At 41.2% G+C, this 19,977-nt stretch overlaps 1 protein-coding gene across 1 annotated transcript in view; it reads right to left on the bottom strand.

Annotated features, from left to right (window-relative positions):
* PKP4 (plakophilin 4) overlaps positions 1-19,977 on the bottom strand; it is a 73,746-nt gene that overhangs the window by 38,374 nt on the left and 15,395 nt on the right. The window contains exon 2 of the mRNA XM_068407529.1: positions 9,673-9,806. Coding sequence (XP_068263630.1) covers positions 9,673-9,801 — 129 coding nt within the window. The 5' untranslated portion in view covers positions 9,802-9,806. The remainder of the gene's footprint in view (positions 1-9,672; positions 9,807-19,977) is intronic.

Below are 19,977 nucleotides of genomic sequence, written 5' to 3'. Positions count from 1 at the left end.
TGCCTTGCCATATTGCAGAAGTCACCTTCACTCATAGATTACAGCTAATGCAAACTGTTCTTGCACCCCTTACACTACACGGAATGAGGCTTAACCACTTCCCTGTCATTGATGGTCCCTGACAGAGCTCTCTACACCTTGCAGTTCGCACACCTTCCCAGTCAGGTGAAGCGTGGCTCCGCGATGCACCCCTGGCTTTCAGCAGTCTGCCAGCACCTCTCTGCCTCCCACAGCTCCAGTCCTGGCAGGCTTCACGGCAGGGCAAAAGAGAGCTCAGAGTAACAGTGTAGTAAAAAGCTACTCTAAACCCAAGATTTACCTTGCAGAAGTAGGGATAAAGTTTTTTTCTACCAACACCACCACGAGATTACCTCCAAGAACTCCTAAACAGAAGGCTAACTAGCACTGCTTTCACTAGGAAGCCAGCTGAGGGCCAAGTTAACCAGCAGCTGCCACACTGCCAGAAGGACTCTACTACATATTAGATGACAAAAAAAAGGAGAAAAGCTACTTCTGAAAGTCTGATTCAAGCTCATGCAACAAACTGGCCCGTTAAAGACGGGCCACACAAGCTACTGCCTTCCCAGACGGTATCAGGGGTTGTAGACACTTTCAAACTTTTCTCAGAGCTCACCAGCCAAACTGCAGAAACACCCGAATATTCCAAACATTGGCCAGCAAAACTGCTTGCCTCCAGGACGTGGAACTCGCCCACTACTGGCGTAGGACAACCAGCACCCACAGAACAAGGCTGCGTTTTTCTACTATTGCTCTGCTAAGAACAGTTCACCAGAACAGAACACTCTGTAGTTCTGTTACAAATAAATATGCAAACCCCAGGAGCAGCGGGAGGGAGATGGGGTCCTCAGCCTCCTCCTGGCCACCCCTTCCGTTAGGTTGGCATTTGCTGTCAAGCTTCAGCACTAGAAAAGCTCAGCACAGCCAACGCTCGGGCATGAAAGAGCATTTTAGGACTTGTGTCCTAAACTTGGATTTTGTTAAAACCTGCTTTTAGACAGAATTCTAAAGCTATATCCTTTTAATCCTGAGACCTGATATGAAAAGCCTCATGAGCATGATAACGTGCAGACCCCAGCAAATCCTACGGGCCTGTCCATGGACAGAAAGTACGGATAGTCTCAGGAGGTCTGTTCAGGTAACTGCATCCAGTAGTGGAGACCCAGTCGTCAGTCTGACACCAGGTTCTAGCGTGATTCAACTTCATGTTATACCAGAGGGACACATGCACCCTGTTTGTTTAGACAGCTTGCCTTTTGGAGAGAAAATACTAAAAAGTGTATTAAGCAAAAAAAGAAATTTAAGAATTGGAAAATAAATTCTCATTTAAAGTCTGAATATACATAACACATCCATCTAAAAGCTGATTCACCAGCCAGCCATTAACAAGCTAGCGGAAAAGGCTGTGATGTTCAAAAAAAAACCCATTCAGATGCTGAAGCTCTAAGTTTTGAAGCAAACATCAGCAAGACAAGCTTTTCCCCAAGTCAACCATGATGTATTATATAACCACACAACAAACAGAAATCTTTAAAATAAACAGCACTGCGCTGCTTGTTTGCAGAAATAATGTAAAACATTCACCCTGTGTTTAAAGCTGTTTCCTGTTCCTTACTTCTAAATCAATATTTAAACAGCAACGTCATTGACACCAACTATGAATGTGAACACGAGACTCAAGTTGCCTATTGTTATTTACTGATCTTTTAATTAGATGAATAAAAGAACACATGCTAGCCATTATTTGCTTCCTTTCAACCAATCTGTATTAATTTGCCTTTTCATTACAGGCAGAGGCATTAATGAAAATAACATTATTCTAGAAAACACACTCTTCACACATACTACGAACACACATTGACCTGAGCTCTCCCCTCCTGCGCTCTAACCCAGCCCTTACACCAGCTCACGTGTCCTCCTGCGGGAAGGGATTTTATATGGCAAATGTCATCGCCAGGCAACTTCTGCCACTCTGCGTTCCAGAAGGAAAAAATTACTGTAAATTCCCAAATCCTGCAGAAAGGTTGATATTGTCTAGAAAGCCTCCTTACATAAAGGGAATCAATTAAAAAGGAGCACGTAACAAAGGGAACAGGACAAAGCTCCAGGTCCAACAGTTACAGTGGCAGAAATCAGACACACGAGAGGGAAAATAAAATCTGGGCTTGTCAACCACGCTTGTATCTACACAATCACGGTGTTTTAAACTGATCTGTCACACTTCCATCCTAAAGAGACAAACCAGTTAATTGAGATCATCAGAGAAATCAATAATGATTTGCATTTTACAAGTGCAAAACAATTACAGGTTTAAAAGACAAAAAAGCACCACTGAACCTAAAAGAATGACCAATGCAAGAGAACACTACCGAAGGGTAACAGCTACAGAAAACACTTTTTTTGCAGCACAGAAAAAGGACCAATATAAAATACAGAGAGAGAAAGTGGAAGATATGCTATATTTTTCTCATTTCACAGTGTACTTTCTTTATACGTATTAAGAGGTACACAATTTCCTTCCCACCCTCCCTGAGAACTCCTCAGAGTATATTCAAGTTCTTCATCTGGATAACAAAGGTCCACCCAATTCCAATAATCACCTCAGATTTTTGAGGATTTCAGGCAATTAAAAAAACCCAGGATTAGTGAGATTTCAAATCATAAAATGATTTGGGTTGGAAGGGACCTTCAAAGAGCATCTAGTCCAACCCCTGTGCTGTGGGCACGGACATCTTTCACTGTGGGCTGCTCAACACCCCACCCAACCTGACCTTGAACACTTCCAGTGATGGGGCACCCACAACTTCTCTGGGCAGTCCCAGTCATCCTAAAAAAAATTCTTCCCTATGTCCAACCTAAACCTACCCATTTTCAGTTTAAAACCATTGCCCCTTGTCCTGTCACTATAGGCCCTGGTAAAAAGTCTTTCACCATCTTTGAGAGGCCACAATCAGCTCCCCCCCGTTTCATTTTGGAGGCTGAAGCTTCTGGAGGAGGGGCAAACCCTGCACGTTGTCGTGTATACCACAGGTGACCAACACCAGCTCTCACATGGCAAGCTCTGCTTGCCAAGCGGTCACTTGTCCACAACAATGCTGAGATCTCGTTCAAAGATGACACTTCAAGGTCTTCACTGCTGCAAGATACAGATGAGACAAGTTACACCAATCCTGAAAACAAAATACTCTCTTCATTTGAAAGCTGAGTACCTCTGACAGGCTTGTGGCTCCCTGGCAAGTGAAAACAATTGCCAACACACTGCGCTGGGCTATTAACTGCAAGTATTTGAAAACAGGTAAGAAATGGGTATGTAATTTGTATGACTGACCATGAAGGCTGTCATTCTCCTGTTGCAGGCTTTGGACAATAAAAGAAATTTTAGAGGCAATTCTGTGCTTTCCATCTGCATCCCATTATGATACCATGCTGCAGAGATCCAACAATTATTTTTGTTAATGAGGAACTTTTACCCCTCAGTAGCATGGATGAGAATGTGGAGTCTACATTCACAATGTTGAAAAGTAAAAATTACTTTCTTTCTGCCCTGTTGTGATTTGAAAACCTCTGGCAAAAAAACAGGTAACTTAAAACTTTCAACAAACAGTGGTGCAGTTGGTAACTGAAGGTTTTCTGGTGACAACTGTGCAAGAATCGGCAGCAATGGCACAGGCAGCGAAGCAACTCACAAACTCCTTTTGAATGGTACGTGCCTGGCTAGTAATACCAGGATCGGGCAGTTGGGACATCCGAGAGATGATGCCATTGAGAGAGATGCATCTCTTGCAGCTTCTTGGCTTCTGCCAGTTCTCAGTGGTTGCTGTAGTAGGATGGGATGTTACTTCAAGTTGTAGCACCACTGGGATATGCTAAGTTGCTTCAATTGGCAAATGTCACTGTCTTTGTGCAATATTAAGAAGGTAATTGTAAGTTGAACTACGAAATGTTTTCCTAGTCATAAAACCATTGCCTGTTGAACAATTCAGTTGAGCCTCTTCCAGCAGTTTGAGTTGATGATCTAAGAAAGTGTAGCCTACATTTGAGAGAAGCACTTTTACCTCGCATTTACTATTCCTCATTCAACTGCAACGTACAGTGCAGAGCCACACAACTCCCACTGCCTGTGAAAGTTCAAACAGTACTAAAGAAAAGACAATTACATGTTGGACATTTCTGTGATACAAATGTGCAACAAAGAGGAGGACAAACAAAATTAAATTCATTTATACCTTCTTCACATTAACCTCCTGTGCTGGTCTATGTGGAGTTTGACATGTTTCCACTTGTGGTAATTCAGAGCTAGACCAAGCAACTGACTACTTAAAACCACACTGAATACTGTATTTTTCCAAAATGAATATCATACTGTAGTGACTTAATAGTTAAATTCTCTACCAGAATCTACTGAGAAAAAGCCTGTACTTTTAACTAACCATCTCAGATCAACCTTAACATTTTCTGTAAAAACAAAGTTTACTCACACACACAACTGCATTTGCATGCTTTCAGTATCTCAGTATCTTCCAAAATAGAAAAGATAAAAAATTGGACAGGGTGAAGAGCATCACAGATTACAGGATGTGAAATGACACAGCTACAATTATTGGCTGATCACACTCCCTCCATTCAACAGCAGCAGACCATTAAAGCCCTTAATACTTTTATGCCTGCATTGTTCACTAGTCTGGTAAAACAGCTTAGTGCTGCTCTAGCTGACGGGGGATCGACATTTAAGCAATTCATAGAAAGCTTACTCTCAGTCAATGGCAGAAAGGAAGAATGCCACCTGAGGTATTCACTGACTACATCTGAGCTCTTTGAAAACTGTTTGTTACAATACTAGGTGTTTTTTTAAATGGGCGCTGAAGCTAAGTATACTGTTCTGCCAGCTGGCAATTAGAGTTCAGTTGCTGCTGGGTAGATAGGCTGGTAATGTGAACACAAAGGTGGTACAAAAGGTATAAATACTCCAGTATATTTCAGGGGTACCCACAGTTCTAGGCAGGTTCTTTTTCAAGGGTAGTTTCTCCTCAGAAACCGAACAGAACACGCTAGAAAGAAAAACTAATTTCTAGACCTTCATATGAATAAAGGAGAATTTTGCTTATGGAAATGAGTTAGTTGTTTCATTTGAGACAGGAGTTGCACATACTTTGTCCTAGAACAAGAGCCTTGGGAAGTGGACTTCACAGACTTGATTCACCAAAACTGGAAATGCTTGTAAACAGCAGAACAGTAAACCTCAAAGTTCTGGGATTAAATAGGGAAGAGTGACCTATGCAACTGAACACAATATTAAGAGAGTTGGAAAAAAACCAGTTCTTCCAGTCAGTCAGAAAATGGTGACAAAGATTTTTGTTTCACTCACGCAAAGCTTGGAAGTCCATTGAATAAAAAGTACCACCTTCATTTCAGAACTGATACGCATTACCCCTCTAACCGATCACTAGATGTGTGCAAATCAGAATTCCAAAGTGAGACTGTCCAGTGTTTGTGCCTAATTACTGCAAGTGCTTTTATTAAGTCTTTTTTGCAGGTATCTTGTTGAAGCAACACGCCTACACAGTCAGATTACAGAGTACTTGATATAAAGCACTACATATCTGAACTGGTAAAGAAATCTCCCAAACTTACTGTCAAAATACTGTCATTCTAGTGAAGGTGTTTTTAAACATGCAATAATCAATTCTTTGCTCTATGGAGAAGGCATTCTTCCCTCCCTTTCCATCCGAAAAAACTTACGTTTTTGCCTCCCCTCCTGCCACAAACCCTATAAAATAAAAATCTCAACAACTAAGTAAAGATTTTTGTACTTAAACAATAAAGAAGGGAAAAAAGTAAAGTGCGCACTTTCTAAGTATATGATATGGTTCAATACAGTTGTAAAAAAGGAAAATATTTTGCTGAAGTGTTGAACAAAAGTGAACTCTTCTAGGAAAACGTTTAGGAAAACCCAAGAGATTTATGATTATTCATCCAAAAGTATATCCAATCATTCTTAACCTATTGTCACCTATTTACAAAAGGTGAGAAGTTGTCTATCTTCAGGTGTCAAAAACAACTAGACCAAAGCGCAAAGAAACTAAAAGAACTCGCTGCTGCTGCAAGTGCTTCTCTTAGCAAAGAGATTCAAACCAGCACGTTCATGTTACTTTTGAAAACGGGATCGATGGGTAGTTTTTCCTGTGAGACCTTTTCTCTCAGCCCAGTCACTGAAAAGGAAAACTAACACGCTAAGCAGGAAATTCACAGTTCCAAAGGCTCCCCTTTAATCTTGCCAGTTCAGCAGCAATTCATCCAAATCCAGCAGTGTACAGCTCGCACGTCAAGAGTAGCAGTGACTCCACAAGTCTGTCTGGAGTAGCTGGCAACTACCTGCCCTTACATTCCAACCCCCCCAAAAGTTACTGCTATGATGTTGCCCCTACAATTTTTAACAATTTGTTATTTTAGTATGAAAATACTCAACTTACGTTTAATATGGATAAGAGACTCCCTACAGACCTCAACTAAACTTTTAGCCAAAGACTCCCCAGGATTCACAAATATTGACACGTATATTTTAGTGCTTTAGTTTTACTTAAAACTTGCTTCAGGGTTTCCTAAAATACTTCTATCCACTACAACACGGAAATTTTGTAACTTTTTAGAAGTGAAATATGTGTTTTGGAAAAAAAAAACAAAACACCCCATTACCTCCAAAACAAAACTACAGAAAACAACCCCTCTCCAAACAAACAAAAAGAAAAAAACAAAACCAAAACCCCCACAACCCGTTATCAAAGTCACTAAAAAAAAAAGGCCAAAATATGTTTCAACTTTATTACAGTTACCCTTAGGATTTCCCTGCATTCAAAAAGGAATTCCTCTCCTAGAGATGCAACTTACACCAGCTAGAGTCAGTCCTTCCCTTGATTTCCACCCCAAAGTATATCCCTAGTGTACCCGCAAACAGAGTAACTTAACCTGGTACAAGAACTATCCTCCCTACCCCAGTCAATGCCAGTGGTGGTTGTGGAGGCAGTGGCATAATTTATACTAATTAAGGATGTGTTTTCACATTAAAACAAAACTTTGTCACAAAAGCACAAAGCTGCAGTAATCTAAATCTCTTCACAGATTGCACTTGTTCTGCACATATTATTTTATAACACTAAAAGTGAATTAAAATGTTTCTTACCTGAAATACAACCAAGGGACATTTACACAGCTGTCTGACAACTTTGTCTCAATGAGAGACTACTCAGAGTTCAGGGGAGACACTCTAGTTTGGTAAAAAAGTTGCTTTAAACTGATTTGGGGTCACAGGAAAAAGAAACAAATTGAGAGTTTATTTAAAGTGGCTTGTAGGGTTCATGGACTAGTGCCACTTCTATAATCATTATCCATGCTGCTAGGGTAGAAAGCTTAACAAAGTCATTCAACAAATTTACCTACCTATTTCAGAACTATTGTAGTAATTTTAAAAGTTTTTATCAAGTTAAAATCTTGCATAATTTGACAAGTAATAATAAAGTCTTTTCTGAATTGTGTTTCCACTGCAGTGAGTGTTTCTGAAGTAATGAAGTTAAGGTGTGGCAGCTCTATGTTACAAACACAGACTCCGTGCAAATGAAGAGAGATTCCTGTACAAAAGGAAGCTGGGCCACAGCAAACAGCATAGTAGTTTCTGTTCAAGCTTAATAAAGTAAATAACTGCACTGGAAAATATTCTGTTCTGGGCTTTCTGCCATACAGGAAGGGTGGTGAATATCTCAGTGTCCGTAATTACTATCAACAGAAAAAATACCAGAAAGCAACGGTTCAGCTCTTAATTCTTTCACGTTATCATTTTCACAAGTGAAATACAATTTACATATTCCTCCCCCTTGTATTCACTCTGCTGTGCCCATACATTGTAAAGTTAGGCTACAGTTCTGAAGTTTGTGTTTCACTATTAAACACAACTTTAATTTTATTTTTTCCTTTCATCAGATTTGAGTTACTTAATAGTCCACATATTTAATAGCCTTTTTATGAATGGAAAGGGGAAGAGATTTTAACTTCCTTTTTAAAATTAAGAAATACTCCATTAACAATTTTTCCTCTAAGAAAATGATAAAAACACTTCTCGGGTAGGAAAGCGAATGCTAACAAATGCCTTTTTACTGTCTGCTTATGTATCACCGTGTTACAGACAACGCTGTTGTAATTGTGTGTGCAGTTTCAGCAATCTCTACTGCATCAAAACGGCACAAAAGCAGTTCAGGACAGCAATCCCAGCAGTGAGAGCATTGCCTGGTGATCACCAGCAATTACAGGGCTGTCATTAATTGCCATGCCGCTCATCAGCTAAGCTACCATTATGAGCGTGCTCTTCGTGAACCGCAAAATAAAATGGACCCATTTAAAATCACCACAAATGCACTTTAAGCAAGAGTTCTAATTGACATTTGTGATCAGCTCAGATGGCACAAGGCAAACTGCTGTCTCATGATGAGAAGTGACTCAAGATCACTGCAACTCAGATGACTGTGATTGCTCAACTCTTGATAGCCTCCACCATTAATATCCTTCGCACTGAAGATTTAATATTAGTTTTAATATCACTAAGAAACTATTAGGGTTGCTATTGTCATCTTAAAATACTTCTGAAACAATTAATTTAGGCATAAAGATTCATGTTTCATCATCTGCAGAAAATTTTCAGTTAAAAATGAAGGTTCTATGGGTACGAAATCTGTTGATATCAAGACAATATAACCTAATTCTTACCTTTTTTTTTTTAATATTGACATGGGACAACATATGAGAACTAATACATCAAGTGTTTGCATTCAGAGTTAATATCCTGAATTGAGCACTGATTTATCTTAAAAGTAGTTCTAAAATAGAGAAAGCAAAGCAGATTTATTCTGAAATTCAGATGTTACAACTTATGTATTAAGCCAAGAAAGATGATCATTATTTCTAGTTCTGACAATAAAAGCCAAACTATCACTTCTCTCTTTGTGTTCTTTTAAAAAACAAAACAAAATCAAAAACTTTAGTTAGAATGGTTCTTTGTAGAACTGCAATTTTTTTCCCTGTGAATCTTTACAAGTTAAGGCTGAACTTTATTTCAAACACAACTTTTTCTTCCCTATAGAGACTATCACTAAGATTCATGTCCCCAAATGTGTTGCAGATTTAAAATGTATTATTACCTTGGTATCGATAACTGAAACCAAACTGATATCGATTACCAAATTGATAACTGAAATCAAAAGTTTAAAACCCATTCTGTAACAAAATACAAATAAACATACCAAACCTTCATGAGCAAATTTCTGTACCACTGTACACAACTTTGCAGAACGTACAAGGACTGGCTCTCAGTGTTGCATCAACACTACGCTCGCTTTTCTTGTTAAACAATGAACCTGCTTTTCAAGTCTGCTTTACAACAGTGCACACATTCCAAGGGATACAGGATACCATAATGATGCTTCTGTCCAATGTGATTAAATGAACCCTTTATATTCAGATTTTAACACTCTAATGTACAACATATACTGTGCTAACGCTAGACCACACGTTTTAGAAACAAGGATGTTTTTTCCAGCAATGCAATCAAAGACAACGGTTAACTGCACAACGCACACTGAATTTCCGAATTGCCGAACACAAGGCGTGTACCTGTTCCTTTACAGAAGCCAGAATGGTAGTGGCCGTAGTCTCTGGTTCCATGCCTGGGCCTGTGGAAGTTTCCCGTGTTGTCTGCGGCAGCCCCTCCTCCACCATTGGGGTCTGCTCAGGGGCTGGCATTCTGCCTGCAATAACAATATTTTAACATAGTTTACATTTTGAGCTAGTGATGTTTAAAATTCAAGTCTTCAGGATTATAAATTCTCTTGACTTTTTTCTAAAACCCTTCCAAGCTTAACCAAATTAGCAGAGAACTTCCTCTTATTAATATCAACATATGCTGCTATTACTGTGCTTTACCTTCACAAATTGAAATCAGAATTACACACAGAACGTGAGGGCCGGGCAGAAGCAAGCAGGCAGCACGACATTTAAAGATTATTTTTAAAGCGCTATTTTGTGGTAGTTATTAAAAGTAGCAAAATCCAAGATGTCTGAAAAATACTAGCGTGAAGCGTTGAGAACACCCAGGATCAGTAAAAGTTTACCACAAGTGCAGTTCTCAGCATAGAGGAATGGCATGTAACTGCAGAATGCTTTGCTGTTAGGAACAAACCATGGAAGAGACTAATTATGGTAATAAAAAAATAATGGGAATAATGCTTCTAGTGTTCTTTTTGAAAAAGAGGAAATTAAAACACTAAAGTTAAACCGATTGCCCTGGGCTACGGGTAGCGTGGAAAGGACCAAGAGGATTAGCGTTCAAGAGTCCCAAGCTTCATTATCGTGGAGGCAGCACACTAATAAATCCAGTACATGTTAAACAGGCGGCTCATTTGTTTAACTACAGAAGTCACTGTTAACTAATGTTAGAGATAGTTATGAAGTATGTTTAATGCTTTGAAAATAGCAAGTAGGTGGTGTTCATGTAGCTTCTGCACGTATACCACACTTTAATTTCCTTCAGAAAAAAAGAAAATAAAGCTTGTGAGGTGTAATGTTAGAAGGAGTCAATATTTCATTTCAGATCTTCAGAACAAACTCAATATTCCTAGAGGAAACACATACGAACAGCACCTTCCTTCCCTTCATTTCACAAAGAGCAGCTTACGCTGCACACAAGCTCCAAGGCAGGGAACGGACCCTTAAAACCCCTCAGTCCTGACCCGTTTTTAACCACGACCATCCTTTCTCCACTACCTGCCTTTGAAACGCTGAATCAGCACGAGCTGGGCACACACTACCCTAAAAAGACACAGGACAATCCACAGGATCAGTGGCTCTGCGGTAAGGCTGCGTGTTTCTGATTTGGTTGGAAGAGGAGCTGAGCTGACCCTCAAGGGATCTCTTCTAGAGTCACCCTACGGGATCGCTCGCCCTCTCGGGACATTTTCTGCACTCGTGCCTATACACAGAAGCCGAGTGCAGGCACAGCGCCATGTTGTCAGAGGAATTCCGTGCTACTACAGGTAGCCTTGGGCAGACAAGGTGGGTGGAAACTGCAAGAGCGATGATGTAAGAAAAAGTACTTTCGCTCGGCTTCGTGTACAGCGGCATGTGCACTGTGAGAGGGGTGACTTCTGCTCAGGCTTCCGAGCGTTAGCAGGTGGTCTTTATTAACCACGCTACTCTAGTCTGCTAGAAGAGTTGGTAGGACAGTTAATGAGCAGTTTGACATCAGCCGGTGAGGGAATCAAACAACACCTTTAGAGACACTAAAGTGAGACGAGTGATGAGAGGCAGTGGAGTAGCCATGGAGGTACCATGGTGCAGGAGCCTGGTCACCCACCAGCTTCTACCACTGCGAACGGGAAGAGAAAAGCTGCTTCCAAAGGCACGTTAGAGCAAGAGCCTCGCTCGGGCTCGGTTACTTTCTGGGGAAGGGCCTCTCCTCCCCTCAGCGGCTGCACAAGGGATACAGGGAGGCTGCCCACTAACCTGAGTCTGAAACCCCTGCGGGTGTGTCTGAGGGAGACCGGGGGGGGCTCCTGCAACTAGAACAGGACTTACCCTTGGAGAACAGATATAAAGTGACATATAAATATAAACAAAAATAATATATACAAATAAATATATATATAAGTGATATATACCCTGGAGGTATTTAAAAGCCGTGCAGATGTGGTGCTGAGGGACATGGGTTAGTGGTGGCCTTGGCAGTGCTGGGTTAATGGTTGGACTCAATGACCTGAAAGGTCCTTTCCAACCAAAACGGTTCTGTGATTCCATGCTACTCGGCTTCCAAAGTACCACCAAACCAATCACCAGCCATAGCTGGCTGTCTTTGAAACAATGTTTTTATTCATTGCAACCTTGTGAATACAAAGGCTGCCACACCGAGATCTCTGTAAGCCAACTGTAAGCCTGGCACACACCTAAAGCTTCAAGGACCCTTGTTTCTACAACGAGTTAAATAGCATTCAAGAAGGCAGAATAAAACCCATGCTCTAATAGTTATATAACAGGATTTTGAAAAGTCAAAGATTTTTATTTTCTAAAACCTTCAAGTTACATACAGAATCCGTGTGTGATTCTGTATGTAACTTGAAGGTTTTAGAAAATAAAAATGTATTCTTTTAAGGTTTTACTTGTAAAACTCAACTCTTCCATCAAGCTGTAATAACCCAAAGAATCACAGAGTACATGTTACGATTCCCTGGGTCACACCTGATTGTTTAAATCACTTTCCAGAGTTCTTTTACGGCTAGAACTCTGTTTCAGGTTTCTAAATGAACTGTTAAATTTGCAAGCATATCATGAAGTAATAAAACTACCCAGTCAAGCTTTTCCTTCATTTAGGAGTATTTGATAAGTAATCAAAGGGACAAATCTCAAACTCTCACAAGTTACACATGAGCTTCTTTCAGAAACAGGCTGCTTTCTTGTCCATACATCCCAACATATCGTCACCTGCACGGTAACCAAGGGAGTGTCCACTGCGCTTTGGGACTTCCAGGCGAGAAACACAAAATCCAGCACAATAATAAATAAAGCCAAACTCTTAAATAAAAAAGCAAGCAGCACTGAATTCTCAACTACAGTTATGCATGTCTGTTGCTTTAGATCAGTTAAATATTTAGATGTGTTGTGGTTTAACCCCGGTGGGCAGCTCAGCCCCACGCAGCCGCCCGCTCACTCCTCCCCAGTGGGATGGGGGAGAGAATCGAAGGGTAAAAGTGTGAAAACTCGTAGGTTGAGACAAAAGCAGTTTACTAGAGAAAGCAAGAGTTGCACGCACAGGCAAAGCAAAACAAGGAATTAATTCACTCCTTCCCATCGGTGTTCAGCCATCTCCAGGAAAGCGGGGACGCATCACGTGTAACGGTGGCTGGAGAAGACAAATGCCTCAACTCTGAACGTCCCCCCCTTCCTCCTTCTTCCCCAGCTTTTATTGCTGAGCGCGATGCCGTGTGGTCTGGGATAACCCTTGGGCCAGCCGGGGTCAGCTGGGTCCCCCCCAGCTCCTCGTGCACCCCCAGTCTGCTGGCTGGTGGGGCAGGGTGGGGAGCAGAACAGCCCCGATGCTGTGCAAGCGCTGCTCAGCGGTAACTAACACGTCCCTCGGTTATCAACACTGTTTTCAGCACAAATCCCAGACATACAACCACAGGAGCTACTATGAAAAAAATTAAACTCTATCCCAGCCAAAATCAGTATAACGTGCCATCATGGTCATACTTTTAAGTTTCCAGTTCTTTCCAAATGAATGAATGTCTAAATGAATGCTTAAAATTGGACCAACTAAAAATCTCTACAAAAATGTGATATAATGAGCACAGATGCGAGATGATCTCAATTCATCTTTTCCATAATTTTATCTGTCACTCTCTTCTCACCCCAACACTGTGAAATAACTCTTCAACCCATCTGTAGCAAATTTCTGTAACCAGTCAAGAAAATGTACATCTGAACTAGCTGGAAGGTATGGTAATTTCTGTGACCAGAAAATATACCCGATATTGGGTCTCTAATAATAACACTCAGATGAAAACCAATCAAATTAATTATTAATGAAGATGTCAGTGTTAAATGTACATCTATCTCAGTGTTAAGAGGTGTCATTAGAGCGCTACGCCCTTCCACACAGGCAGTTGTTTTAACTGCTCTTCTCTCAATTAACACATTTCTTGGCAAAGTTACTGATTTTCTAATCTTGATTTCAAGATTAGACAACTGTTGGCTTTGATCCTACAAATGCTTACGTACGTACTTTAGCTATCGCAAACGGGCACGCTCATTCATTAGTGGAGTGGGAGTCGGCCTCTGCTCCCGGGCAACCAGCGCTAGGACAAGAGGACACAGCCTCAAGCTTCGCCAGGGGAGGTTCAGGTTGGCCATTAGGAAGCATTTCTTCTCAGCAAGGGTCATTAGCCATTGGCAGGGGCTGCCCAGGGAGGTGGTGGAGTCACCATCTCTGGAGGGGTTTAAGAAAAGCCTGGCCATGGCACTTAGTGCCCTGGTCTAGTTGCCATGGTGGTGTCAGGGCAATGGTTGGACTCGATGAGCCCAGAGGGCTCTTCCAACCTGATTGAGTCTGTGATTCACTCCGACCTCCTGTGTGGCCAGGTAGCTGCCAGGTGCACGAGCTCGGGTGACATGGTGCAGGAAAGGAAGGAACAGGGAGATGCCTTCTGAAGCCCAGCCCCACAGAGGACCCCGTCCCCACCACCATGCCTCTGTCTAGACACGCTGTTTGAGGAAAGGAACTCACAAAGTCAATTTAGTCTCATATTCACCTTAAGGGAACAGGAAATACCAAACGTAGGATTCATGAGAGCCTTAAAATCAGGTACGAGTAAAACTTGGGAGGAGTTAATAAGAAAACCTCTTTCTTCTTTACACAAGACTGGGATTTACTGGCTGAAGACACTTCCCGAGTTGTGTTGCTCACTCCTTCCAGTATGGATAACTGCTTCTTTATTGGAAAACAAGCAACCAGACTTCACCCCTCAGAAAATCAGGTCCATAGTTACACTGCCTGCCTCGTGTCACAGCCCAGCAGTTCAACCTCACCCAGAATGGGAGACGCTGTTCCTACGTCTTTCCCTGCCTGTCCAAATCCTCATCCCCTACAACCCTTATTTTACTGTTCTGCTTTGTGCCACGCATTTCAGCATCTTATTCACATAACTTCTTAAAATTCCTGAATATGAGAGAAAAGTTTACAGATTTAAATTCTCTGCTATAGCAAAGAATGCACAAGAATTGAAAGACTTGAATGTTCTGAGATGATCTTTTGGTGGATGTTGCAGAAGCACAGATTTGTGAATGGTGTAAGTGGTTCTCATACAGATCGAAAGTGTAATATGCGAGATCCTTTGAAACTTTTGGGGGAGATTAACAACAGACTTGAAGAGAAGAGTAATTTTTGCTCCTATTTTCTGTAGATTCAGTCTCTGATCAAATAATGTATTTTCCATCATTTAAATAAGTTTTCAGAAAAACTGTTAAATGCTTCATCTTGTAGCATATGTCTGAGAAAATTCTTAACATCTATTCCGAATTTTGAAATTCTCTATGTAAAAGACAAAAGAACAGAAGCAGTGACAATCCAGCTCTAGGCTGGCCTGCATTTACATTTTCAGACTGGATACAAGCGTACAAGGAAAATAAAGTAAAGCTGTTCAATCTGAAGCCTCTAGTCTGCAGTACCCTACAGCAATTCTGAAAATAGTGGCTTTTCCACCCTCCACCACAGAGGCTCACTGCAATGGTTTCATGAAACCACGCAGTAAGTTGCGTCAGAGCGAACCAAGCCATCAGAGAGTCAGCTTTCAATCCAGCAAGTGTATGGCGGAGACCAGCTCTGCAGCAACTGCAGGGATTTGCTTGAGCAAACCACATCTAAACAGGCACTGTAACCGTCTCTTTAGAGGACACCTATCGCCTCCGCTATGCACAATTAGCTTATTTACACCTAGCGCACAAAAGCCCCAGCTCCTAAAAACCTCCCAGATGTTCTCCTTTTGTAACACGGCAGCAGACTTCTTGGCACCCCAGCACTGATGATGGGGCAGATTCATCGGTTTTCTTTCGTAGCTTGCCAGTCCTGGCTCTCACGCTGGCCCGCTAAGCATGCAGCGAGGTCGGAGGTTGCCAAAACGGGTAAAGCTTTCTTTTGTGTCTGATCGAATGGTCAAACAGCTGCAAAGCAAATAGGTTCAGTGAGTTCATCTGACACAAAGCTACGCTTTGTCTTTTGGGGGGTGGGGGGGTGAGTGTATTTTTCTGAACCAGCCGATCTTGCAGCCATACAATCACTGATGCGAGGAAGGAACAAGAACACACAGTTGAGAAGGAGAGAAGAAATGAGAAATCACTGAACTGAGTGCAGGAAACTAGGCTTTAATTCTTCAGCCTCGTTAGTCTCTACTTCCACCTTCCACTGCTCCTCCTGTTATCTTCTTAGAGATATCCACATAGTTTTGACAGCACCCAGCAATCCCTCTCCTGGTAGTGTGGGCCCAAGGAGAACCCAGACCTTTCCAGGTTCCCCGCAAGACAGCAAAGCGGTGCTTTTCCACAGCTTCCTTCTCACTTCCCTTCGATTCCTCTTGCCTTCCTTACACAGGTGGTCCTCCCAGATTTCCTCCTTACCTGCGTTCCCCGTGTCTGAGCCTCCCATTGCTGACCTGAAGCCAGTAACAAAAGTCACCGGAGTAATTTGCACTGAAGAGGTAATATAATTCCTACGAACACTGTCAGCTAGGACAGGACAGACTGTATCTATTGCATGAGGGAAACATGAGTAAAACAACAAGCAACACCTCATCACTAAAAATCCTCGTATTTATCTAGCTACAAGATTAACTCAAGCAACAGGAGTCAATCACCAAGGACATCAGAGTGATACTCATTAGTACAGAAGAAAAAAGCTCCAATAAGCTAAAATCAGCTTGCTGGGACACTGCCATGTTATTTATTATACAAACAAGTTATTCTTATAAATCTACACTTAAGCTACAAAGCAGATCTCAGCTCTCAGTCAAATATTCTTATTTTTTCATCCTTTACAGTATATGTGAAAGTCAAAACTAAAACAAGACTTACTACATTTCTACAGTTTTTAGATGAAGACGATTAAAATTCATCTGATTTTTTGAGTTACTTCACACACACGGTGAAGTGCCTACGCTTCTAGGTATGAGTAGTTCCCACTAGCTCCACCCTGCTACAAGGACGGAGTTTTGCTCACTACTAACTAAGCAGTGATTTACCTTCTCAAGCTTGCTGCAACCAAGGGACTGAACTAAGACAAACTCTGCATTATGTCTGCCAGCCTGTACTCATGTGTTTGGATGGAAAGGCAGCAGATGACACCCTACCCACTTGCAAAGACGATGCAAGCAATTAAAAATGGATTATGTGAGAGATGGCTCAAATGTTTACATGAAAAATAGGTTTTAAAATTTCCAGATGCAGTAAGTCAAGATACTTCAAATACCACACTACAGGCTAACCTCCTCTTTATGGACATTAGTAGTGCAGAAGTTCTGTTCACATGGACTTAAGGATGAAAGCAGGGAAGTAAATATATTATCTGATGAAAACATGGAAGAAATTGACTTCTGTAATGACAGGATAAACAAATACACCTGCATAACTGTGCAGGCTGAGTCCCTCAGTAACAAAAGAAACGTACATGCCTGAGAAATGTGGGAGATGCATTCAGCTACTGCTAAATTTACAGTCTTCCTCATCCCTTTTTCTTTTCGGGATACATTTTTTTTCCTCTCTTTGTTTTTGTTTTTTTTTTAAATACATGCAGGTTCAAAAGGCATCTGGTGCTATGTCCTTTTTAAAATGTTAAAAATTATTACCCTAGCTTGTGGATAAATGTATTTTTGTTACAGCTCCTAGTTAAAGATTGCCTTTTTTTTTTTTTCTTGCCGATGGCTACATACTTTAACTCCACTCTAGTGAGCAGGCAAGATTCTACAGCCGCAAATATCCAGTTGTAACATGCTCGTAAGATTAATATTTTTATAGCTTTCAAACTAACCATTCAACAGAAGAGATCAGACAGGAACAGAAGACGACCATTTTGAATAAAGGCATATTTACGATCATATCCCTCAAGGCCTGAGGCACCACTTGTAGCTCACCTTAAAAAAAGAAGAATCTTTGTCACCTGAAGGATGTCTGGAGTGTTCACACTTCACAAAGGTATGAAGTACCACAAGCTAATTGGCAATAAATAGAGTTTTCAGTAGTTGAGGTCAACAGGACTCCGCGCCTTAAAGAAAACACGAATGTCAGACCCCAAACCTGATCCTTTCCTTTGGACCACCCCGAGCCTGCATGGCTCCGTTGTGCTGATATATCTGAACCCACTGCCATCAGAGCACGGCGCTCAAAAGCAGTTCTGCAGACTAGCAAAAACCCAGCAGATTTATCTCGAGGGATAAAGTTCAGTCTTATCCTAGTGCTGACTGAGAGGGAGGAGGGATATGAAGCTTCATGGAAGGATTTTAGATTTTCCACACAGACTGTCAGGTGACATCCATCAATTATTCATTCAACCATTCACAGAGGGACAAATTCTTAGTTTGCTGTTGGAATATTCCCAATTAATTTAGGGTATGAAGTCATTCAGAATGAATGTCACAGAACAACATAACTTCAGAACTGTAACCGCGGCGCACGGACGCCGGGCAGCACCGCTACCCAACGCTCGCACAGCGCAGGAGCTCCAGACCCACACTTCTCAATCGCTCCCCTGAAAACTCCTATACACAAGCAAACGGGGGTTAAACTGAGAATAACTGTAAGTAAAGACATAAACACTACCAAGCAGATCAATAGCTGCAGGTATTATTCAATTTCCACTTATATTTTCTCCTAGCCCTGTAAAAATTATTACCGAAGCATTACTCTCTACATTACTGCTAGATATAACGCACACTAACTGTAGGCAGAGATATTTCAACTGGAAGCATTATAAACACAAATTTATTTTATAGTCATTTATAAAGGTATGCTGCTCTATTTTGTCATATAGCGTATTGGGAAAAAAATTACTATATAAACATTTTTCCCAATGATAAAAATTAACAGCTACAACCACGATTTTACAAGACAGCCAAAGAGTTACAGACTTCCACAGCTCCCCCTGTGTCGATAATGCAAGTTTTCGAGGGATGTGGAGTGAGGTGTATCCCTGAGATGGTCTGGAACTGGACACTACCAGCCCCCTGGTGTGTCCTGCCTTTAAAAACCAACCAGACTGGATGAGCGGTGTGACTGCACTTACCACACAGACTCGGGTGTTTTTACTGACACTGCAGTCCCCATCCTCTGCTTTGAGAACAGGAAGGAGTGACCAGTGAGCAACAGCTTACATCGGGGTTAGCAGGGAGAAAAATCCAACTATGCCCTTGCAAAACTTAGAAGCTGAGGATGTTAAAACTTCTGCTTTTACTCGGGATACATTTATAAGTTCTTTAATGCAACCTGTGGTTGTTCCTGCTCAAATGACTACTACAGAAATGTCAAGTTCTTGCATATCATAAAGACAGATTGGGGAATACCGCTGTTCTCTAATAAACATGGCTATGGACTGGCAAAAGGTTTTACTGAAATGGAGTTCTATCAATTGCTGAACTACAGTTTACTCTTCACAGAATCAACCAGGTTGGAAGAGACCTCTGGGATCATCGAGTCCAACTCTGAAACAGAACTGCACAGCAAAACTCAGTTTGCTGCTAAGAATCTACGTGCAAACTTCTCCATTTAAGCAAATGGAGCTCGCTCTCCTCTTCTGTTCTCCAAGCTAGAAGCCAAAAAAAAACGTTCCACGTAGTCGCAAACTCTACACAAATTAGACAACAAGCATGTGGCTTTTAAGGCCAAAATTACCAATATTTCCATCAGTTTTCCAGTCTCCCAAAAAAGAGGTATCATCCATATTATTTTTCTGAGGTATATTTGGCTTTGTTTACCCTTAAGAACTTTAAGTACTTGTAGTAGGATAATGCATAACTCTACTCTAGAGATAATTTAGTATTTCTACTAATTCTTTATAAAGAGATCAAGAGCTGTGAAACGCCAAAATTACAAGTGACATTACGATTAGAGGAGATCAAAGACAACTGAGAAACTTGAGGAAAACCATAAAGCAAGGTGAATGAGCTAACGTTGCTAAATAGCAAATTATATGTACTATTCCTACTAAAGTGAACCATACGCCTCCCCATAGTAGGGGGTAGCTGACAGAAGCCTAACGACAAAGTTAGACACACTTAGGTTGAAATGTGTGGCTAGGCATGACAGCTTTTTGCAGGACTGCCGTAAGGGAAAAAAGTCAGGTCAATTGTACATTAAATAATGACAAAAATTCTAACTACACTCTGAAAT

Source organism: Nyctibius grandis, chromosome 9 (genome assembly GCF_013368605.1).
Source record: "Nyctibius grandis isolate bNycGra1 chromosome 9, bNycGra1.pri, whole genome shotgun sequence".
Taxonomy (NCBI): Eukaryota; Metazoa; Chordata; class Aves; order Nyctibiiformes; family Nyctibiidae; genus Nyctibius; species Nyctibius grandis.
Note: the sequence above shows the minus strand (reverse complement) of the source record. Positions and strands in the feature narration are given on the sequence as shown.